Below are 9,553 nucleotides of genomic sequence, written 5' to 3'. Positions count from 1 at the left end.
AGGTAGGCCGAAGCTGAAAAAGTTTTACACCTTTGAAAATCTTTATTGGAAAAAGAAACGAAACTCCTTTCACTTCTGAACGACAATCATCTTTTCGGTATCACAGTCAATGGTCTAAGTAGCAATGCCGCAACTACGGTTGCGTTACATCTCATGCTGACAAGTTGTTTGAAAGTCACCACTTTAGTCAGAGTGTGACATGCCGTTCTCACCATTTCACAATCATTTCAAATCTTTTATGAATCATACAAAAGACAAAAGACAACGGGGGCGGTCAATAGGAGAACAAATTTATTGAGATGTTATTGAAGGTGTGATCGTTCCAACACACTCAATGTAGTCGTCTTTTGTTTTACCGTACGTCATTAACATCACGTCATTCAAGTGGTGGACAGTGATTGTTTACAAACAATACACACTGTAGCTCCAAGACAAACCGTGCTCATTCACATGTCGATCGTCATTCATCAAACTTCACATTTTTACCGAAACATTACTTTGACATCGGAACAATAGATTTTTTCGGGGGACACGTAGTCAGTTCGGATGACCGATCAATTCGGATATTCGACGTTCGGATAATCAACGTTTTACTGTACTCAAATATGTTCACATTCTGTTGAAAATGACTATGAATTCTCCGAAGCACTCAAACGATATCTCTCTTGACAGTCAGTCAGACCAACTAGGTCAGGTGGTACTTTGTTACGTGTGACATCATACATGTATTTGAAGTTATGTTTAGGTTACATGCACAATGAACAGCAGGATGGACTGAGTCTGTAACATGTATCATTGTACAGTTCATGTGAACAGTGCTTTGATGTGACCATGACCATGACCTTCAAGGTCAAATCTGAAAATCTAGCCTAACCTATATGTGTGTATTGGATTTCAACTTGACCTTAGTATTATTATATTTGACCTTGACCTTCATTTTGTGGATATCATAATCATAGAAGTGATGGAATGATCAGCATAATTAGTGTTTTAACTGTTTGAAAAGTGTTTCTTGGAAATTGACTCTGGTGCAGCACAAAAGTACTGTTGTGAACATGTTGAGATTGTTTACTACTCAACTTGTTTCTTTTCAAATCAACAAAGCAAAGTTCGTTCAAGGGAATATAGACAAGTTAATATCTTCCAGACTATAGTTTTTGTTAAGAAACAAGGAAATAAGAATTTAAATAAACATATATGTGTGTTGATTATCATGAAAATTCTTATACTGTACTAGTAGTATGTTTATTAGAGTGACATGTAATCACATAACATAAAATTAACAATCTTGAGTACCATTAATTGCAATTGTGAACACCATAAACTTCCTGCATGTGATTTTTAGAGAACAAAAAAAAAATAACAATACAACAATACACAGATAAGGCATATTATTTAAACTGGCCATATGGATAACAATGGGTATTTATTTAAGTTTAATATGCCATGTTACTGAAGTTCCAGCCATTTCTCAGGTAAGCACCACAATAGATTTGGCAAAGGGAAAGCTGAACATTTTGTCACGGCCACTAGTTGCATGAAGTTGTGAATAAAATGCAGGTAAAAGATTTGTAAAGGTTCTCAAAAGAGAATTAACATAGATGTTAGGCATGTTTTGATTACAGGTGGTAGCTTTGAGTTTGTTGTCTTTACGCTAGTATACGCCACTAATCTAGCCCTCACTTCATGCCACCAAACAGCTTGTGAACAGTGCTCTAAGTGGCCAAACCATGAAATCTGTTATCTTTAGCATAACTGGAATATGGCATATTATAAACAAGGTTTAGTATGTTTTCCACCTTCAAAAAACAATGTGAATTAGCATTTCACCAAGTCCATGTTACCACGTCCATGTTACCACATCAATATATTGCAAAAAGCTAAAAAGTATACATAACGTTTGTTATTGTAACAATAACCAACATTTTACATGTTTTTTAAAAAGAAAAAATGCAATTTGTTGAGTTACAAACAAGGACTTGATAAATGTTATTTCATTTGTTGTTTTTTTTCAAGTAGAAAATCAGTAGAGTTGTTTTATCAATTAAAATCCAAAATAAATACCCAATTCTCATCCAGGTGGCCACTGAAAGAAATTTCCCATGAAAATTAGTTTTAATACTGAACCTTGCAGTGCACATTATTGTCTTGAGTTTAAATGTTATTTCTCCTATTATTTATTATTCATAGGAACATGACGCTGTTCTCTCGTAAAGTACACCCAAGAAGGAAAGAAATGTGATATTATAACATCTATAAAATCTTGTTGTTTTCTACATTAATACAGCACCCGGTCTTTTCATTTTACTACTACTAATAAACCAGACAAGTTACCACTATATGCTGCAATATGGGGTTTAGGAACACAGCAAAACAGAGGATTTTATATTTGACAACTAAAGGTATTCATTTTCTGCGTGCAAGTTGTATTCTCTTTGGAGTTTTAGCCTATTTTGTTGTTGCTAGTTTTACCCGTCTTCCAACTCTTCCTTACTTCAAGGAAGCTACTTGTGAAGTTAACGTAGCAGTGCAAGCAGATTCTTCTGTGCTCTGGTACCCAGCCAATAAAAATGAAGAAGTCATTACACTGCCAATCACTGATTTTGAAGAACTCAGTCACTTACATTCTCGCATCAAAGAAAAGACGATTCCTTCTGAAAACTTTCCTCTTCAACAACGAGTTTGTTTCCTCCCAAAGGAGGAACCATGGATGGACAAGGCCCTGATGTTTTATAATAGAAATTTTGATTCAGCTGAGGAAGTTGTTCCCAAGTTTCAACAACGTGTCAAAGGAAAAACTGGTGCATCTGCCAGTGAGGTTGCTTGTCGTCTTAAAGCTGCTGTACCAATAGACTTTGTCCACCCAGAAGACTCACCTTTTCATGAACTTGGAATTGGGAGGTATTTTCCAGAAGATTCATTTCTGCCAAAAGACTCGCGTATTCCATACAAGTCATGTGCGGTTGTAACAAGTTCAGGGTCACTGCACCAATCACAGTTAGGAGAAGAGATAGGCAAGTATTGTGTTTTTGTGTGTCATTCCTGAGGAGCCTACACACTGATATATACGATATATGTATTTGCTGTAATAATAGCATCTGCTCTGTCGCCCCAAAGTGATGGGGTTGTTTTCTGTGAAGTCTTTTTTTTTTAAATCCAGATTTCATTGCATTTAGTCGACCTAGTACCATTACTTAAAGGGAAAGTATACCTTCTGAATTCACTATTTAATAAAAACCTGGATGTTAAATGAGATACAATACATTGTTTCATTCACTTTATTTCACTTATGTGACTTATCAGTACAGAGCTGGGATTGATCCAAACTCAGGTGGAAGTGATGAGCCTTGGTAGGGAAGTTCTGTTAAAAATATTTTTGACTGGTCATGTTAAATATACAATTACATTTATTAACAATAGAACCGTTGACAACTAGAAGTTGCATAGGAAGGCCCATAAGTCATTTCTTCCTACGTTCTGAACGTGAATGAAATGAATATATTTTATCTCATTTAGCATGCAAGTTGTTATTACAAATGTGATTTCACAAGATGTCCTTTCCCTGATATAGTCTGTGATTGGATTGATTTACATTGTCAGAGTTTCTTTTGATCAAGTTTATTTTGGCCGCTGATATTAAACTTTGGCAAGCCCATTGGATATATGAAGTAGCTAGCTGTGTATTTTCAACTTCTTTTGTTTTGTATAAAATTGACATGAAGTTGTGATATAGTTTCTAATTTATATAACATTTGTATTTCCAACATTTCCAGTACTTCAGAAAATCTTAAGAAATTAAATTGATATGTCTCTAAATCTGAATGTACATTTACAGTGTATGTATGAACTGATAACTTAGGAATATCAAGCGCAACTGTCACACACCGCAAATTCATGTTTCTGTCGCTCTTTTTGAATAGATTCCCATGATGCAGTTCTCCGTTTTAATGTTGCACCACTTAAAGGATTTGAAAGGGATGTGGGCAGCAAGACAACAATACGTATTGCTAACAACAAAGTGTTCAGAACTGATGATGGATTCAAAGACCTTGAAGAACTCAAAGACTCTGAAATACTTATATCATGGAGAGAAGGACCATACAATGCAAATCTGAACAAGGTATCTCAAGGAATTTAATTCAGTTAACGTAAAGAAACATTATTTATGTTTATAGCAAAAACTGTCAGTGTGTGTGTTGATAATTTGAAATGACAAGTAGTTTGAAAGTTGCTGCTGACTATATCTAGCTTCCCTCTAGAAGGCTCAAAACACTCCTCTGTCCACCAGACTAAAGGGGCAAGTCTTCAGTATTTCAGAAATACTTGTCAGTGCCTGTGTAGACAGATAGCATTTTATGTCATATTACTTTCAAACTGCTTTCTTTCTTCATATTAAATGTGACCAAAATATTTCAATGTGTGATTGTTGAACTGTCAGTCAAAGTCACAGATTTTCTGTTGGGCAGGTACATTTCTGATTGATATACACATTTTCTTTGAAATCTTACCATCGTGAACGAAATTGTCTTTGATAATGTTTGTTGCCCCAAAAATAAGATATACCGCATTTCAAGTTACCATTCACTGGCTCTGTTCAATACAACCTGAACCACACAGAAACATATCAGATAGTGCATACTCTATACTAAGATAACAAGATTATAATTTCTTGCTACATTTTTATCTATTATGAAATATGAAATAAACCATTTAAACATACTGCAACTAGACACAGACTAGCTCTGGATGTATGCGCTACGATGTTCAACACGTCTTCCATCTACGCTGTAGATGGAAGACGTGTCGAACATCGTAGCGCATACATCCAGAGCTAGACACAGACATGTGGATGGCCACCAATGTGTTGATGTCTGCATTTGATGTCTACAAGTTGCACATTTGTTAATTTTATTTAGACAAAAATGTAGGAAAAAACTGTATTCATTCAACCTTGCTGTCTTGTTAGTTGGCATGTGTAGTTTTGGTATCTGCATGGTTGTATCAAACAGCGCCATTTTGAAAGATAACTTGAATTTTTATAAACCCCATGATTTGTCTGATGTTGTTGTTGTTGAAAACTGTCAACTAAGTGTTACAATATTGGTTGTGTTCATATTGTTTCCAGTGGTATAAAGACAGTAAAAGTGTATTCTGTAGTTATGCAAAATGGCACTACAAGCATCCTGAGTCACCAGTATACGTGATGCGGTTAGAATCAGTGTGGAAATTATGGGATGTCATACAGGAGTTTAGTGATGAAGAACTGAGTGGATTTCCACCAACATCTGGTTTTATGGGTATGACCAAAATCTTAGAAATTGTCAAATTACCATAATGATAATAAAAAATGCACAATTAAAGGGGAACGGTACCTTGTAAATTCACTTTGTTTAATAAAAAACACTGATGATGTGTGTTGATTTCATTCATTTTCACTTGTCGGTACGAAGTTATCATAAAAACAGACTTAGACAGAAGTGACATAAAGAACTTGCTAGGCAATTCTCGTTACATTGACAACGTTGACAGGCCTTACAGTTACAATAGCAATAGAAATTATTGCTTATATGTGAAATGGAAGTTGGCAAGCAAGACGTCCCATTCTGATAAGTGATAAGTGAATGAAACCAACACATTTTATCTCAAAATAAACCTCTAATAAATTCACAAGATATCCTTCATTTTTGAAGTATTTGGTTTTTTAGCACATTCAATAATGTATGGATAATCATTCAGCAAATGAACACCTATACCCAACATGGATCAGCATATGGGAAAACATTTTTAAAAACTGCAGTTGTGCTACAACGCCATTGGCGCTATTTTTATGATTTTGATATAATCTGGATACCAATGTGGTCTCTAACTAAACCACATCTGGTCAAAGTCCATCAATCGACACAAAAAGTTGCTCATACAATCAGTGAACCCCAACTATTATATAAAATTACATAATAGTGTATAAATAGCATCCTGAGCCAACAAATATATCAAATTTGGACATTACATAATTGCCCCCAATAAATACTAACTTTATGAGAGACTGTGTTATTGGTTAGAAATCTGTGATTGATTCACAAAGACATGATGTTAATGACTGTGTGGGTGGTTATGGATGAATTTTAAGTTGCATCTTATTCATCTCTGGACTTAATAGAGTAATGACTTTGACTATACTGTGAGTGGAGGTGTAAATAGTAACAACACAGGTTGTATAAAGACAATAATAGAATAAAGAATAATTCAAGTGCAGCACCAGAATGTTTTGCCATACACGGCGCCATCTGTTGTTCAAAGAGTGATTTCTTTTGTTTTCAGTGTTTCAAACTACATATAAATAGTTGGTTCTTAATTTTGTTCATCTTGTAGGTATTCATCTATTGCTGAACCTTTGTGAAACAGTGGATATTTATGGGTACATTCCCCTCAGCAGTAAAGAGAAATTTTGCTACTATTACAAAGATTGCTGTTTTTTCTGTGGATGGAATTTTTTCAATGACCACCCAGTCAATGCTGAGAAGAGAGTTGCTTTAATGATGAAGACAGACAAAGAGGAAGATTACCAGAACAAAGTTAAGATAACATTACAAGGATATTCCAAATATGATTGTGACAAAACTAACAAATGAGTGACATGATATCATGAATTCTTAGATACTGTTATCAAGTGTTTGTTTTCATATTCGGTCCAATTGCAATAGTTAGTGTCACTTTTCATTCGTAATGGGGCAGAGCCCCAAGGAATGTATAGGAGTTGCTTTTGTCGGTCCGTCCATTACATCATCGTCCAGCTATATGTTTGGCATATACAAATGTATAAGTATAATATCTTTCAAACCTGGCACAAATGTGACATACTTTAGTGAACATATGCATGTCACATGGACATCTTGGAGGAATTGAACCAAATGATTTTTTTTTAAATTCACTGAGTGAAGCTCAGGAACTGTAACAGAAACTGGGTTTTTAGATTAATTACAAAAAAAACTCCACAGTACCTTCATATACAGTCATATCGTGAGGGTTTTTTTTATATCTGTATGGCTCTGTTTTGATATCTTTAGGGCTCTGTTTTGATATCTTTAGGGCTCTGCTTTGCTTTGATTAAATAATGTTCATGTGCTTCTTTAAAGTTGTCATATAAATTAGAACTGTATATTTATTTTGGGGAAATAATAATGTTATTAGGGTTTACTAAAACTGTGGCAGTGGTGAAGAAGTCTAAAGAGCGCCACCAGTGGTCAGAGTGCAACTACAATGCTTAGTTATCATTAAAACCATTGGCATTTTACATGAGTTTTTGGGGGTTTGGGGTTTTTTGGGTTTTTTTTTTTTGAAGTATCAAGAATATTTATTTAAAGCTATAGAGAATAAATGCAGGTGAATTCTAGAAAGAGAAGATCTTTCATTCTATGTATTACCGGTATATATATCTTTCAAAATAAAATTTGACAAATTTCAACTGCTAGATGTATTCTAGAAGCAGCGAAGATGATGCATGATCGTAACAATAATCTTCAATATGTTTTCGTGAATTGAGAAATTTCCATTATTCCTGGCAAGTGAAAATTTGCATTTCTTATTTCTGTACTTTTGATTTTCATTTCCTTTGATTTGATTTGATGAAGATTTGATTTGATGAAGATTTCAAATGATGACCAAAGTCAAACATAATAGTGTGACAAAAGAGACTAAGTTAAGCATTATTGGGGTACAAGCTGAGATCATGCATTTTGGGACATAATTTTTGCCAAATGTTTAAAATGTACTCACAGTATTCAATCTCCTGAAGCATACCTAATTATCACTTGCAATTAACTTAATTAAAACCTGATATTAAGATAGAAATTATAAAATGGTCCAATGATAAAATTATAATTATTTATTATAATTGTAAAATGCCACTGTTATTGTTACAGAAGTCCTTACTATGCAATTAACTTTTCTAACATTGTAACAATGACATTACTAAGACCATTGCAAAGTTATACAAGGCATGTATTGACATTACAATGAAATTCACATGACCAGCATGAAAAGAATAGACACAACTGTGGTTTTTAAGTTAAACTCAGTTAATAAGACCCCTGTATATAAACAATTACACTCTTTGGAAGGTTCAATTCAAACAATCAATGCCAAGTGTGGTGTCTGATAACAGGAGGTCGTAAAATAGATGTCTTGTGTTCAATCTCAGTCTAAGGTTCAATCCATTGTATTGCAAGATTGTCGATAAAAATAGTGTTTCTCTTAAGGTCAACCTCATTCAGTCTAGATTATATAGTGTCTTGTATTTTACGACCTCCTAGCTGTTATCAGATACCACACTTGACATTATTTTAGCATTTTGATTTTCAAAAGTGAACATGCTCAGATACAAGGATTGTGGAAATATCTGGGCGGTTTTGTCATAAAACCTAATCTTGGGTCTTTGGGGTAGTGATTAAAACCCTCCTACTAGGGTGTTGGAAATGAACACTAGATTATTTGTCGTTGCAAAGAATGTGACTGGTATACACAGTGATTATGTTTATCAATGAAATCATATATTCCCATAACACACCATTCAAGATGGTGGATTTTGAGTGGTGCATTATGGGAATATGATATCATTGTAAATCCAAATGGTCATCAAATTTGAACTTCTGTAATTGGAAGTGTATTGTATTCTAAATGATAATTTATATTGTACATAATTTGTATTTCATCAGCAGTGATGTTTTGGTATGATGTGCATTATCAGCTTTGAGATTTGTTGTCCTTAGGTTGTCATTACCTCTTAAGTCTTTATAAGTGTTCATTTGTGTACCATATCATAATAATCTGTGGTATTTCAAACTTGTAGAAGTTTGATTGTTATTATCACCAATGTCAGATTAAATGACAACTCATCAAGTAAGAGGTCATATGTTATTCAAATATAATATATTATGGGGGAAAAATCACCCGACTGACGCCTGTCATAAATGAAAAATTGTGTGTGTGTATGCGTGTGTATGTATGTATGTATGTATGTATGTATGTATGTGTGTATGTATGTATGTATGTATGTATGTATGTATGTATGTATGTATGTATGTATGTATGTATGTATGTGTATGTATGTATGTATGTATGTATGTATGTATGTATGTATGTATGTGTATTTGTGTATGTATGTATGTATGTATGTATGTATGCATGTATGTATGTATGCATGTATGTATGTATGTATGTATGTATGTATGTATGTATGTATGTATGTATGTATGGATGTATGTATGTGTATTTGTGTATGTATGTATGTATGTATGTATGTATGTATGTATGTATGTATGTATGTATGTATGAATGTATGTGTATTTGTGTATGCGTACACTATACATATGTGTGTGTGTGCAATGTATTACTTTCATAACAAATTCCGTGCAGTATTAATTACCTTTCGCTAGCCTCCCACCCAACGGTTTACAAAATTATCTTATTGTCGTCCCGCCAAAACGTGCTAAAGTTCGAAAAATTTATCAAAGATATAAAGTGGAAGTTCACTTCAACCATTTTGTGTGAGTCAATG

The 9,553-nt window shown here is 34.0% G+C and overlaps 1 protein-coding gene across 1 annotated transcript; it reads left to right on the top strand.

Annotated features, from left to right (window-relative positions):
* The first annotated feature begins 2,350 nt into the window (after nucleotides 1-2,350).
* On the top strand, nucleotides 2,351-6,629 carry LOC144435361 (beta-galactoside alpha-2,6-sialyltransferase 1-like). Its single transcript, XM_078123957.1, has 4 exons — nucleotides 2,351-3,014; nucleotides 3,921-4,120; nucleotides 5,126-5,297; nucleotides 6,370-6,629. Exons 1-4 carry the CDS (start codon nucleotides 2,351-2,353, stop codon nucleotides 6,627-6,629), a joined length of 1,296 nt encoding a protein of 431 aa, XP_077980083.1.
* The last annotated feature ends 2,924 nt before the right edge of the window (nucleotides 6,630-9,553 follow it).

The sequence above is a fragment of the Glandiceps talaboti genome, chromosome 5 (assembly GCF_964340395.1).
Source record: "Glandiceps talaboti chromosome 5, keGlaTala1.1, whole genome shotgun sequence".
Classification (NCBI taxonomy): Eukaryota; Metazoa; Hemichordata; class Enteropneusta; family Spengelidae; genus Glandiceps; species Glandiceps talaboti.
This window is presented reverse-complemented; position numbering and strand designations above follow the sequence as displayed.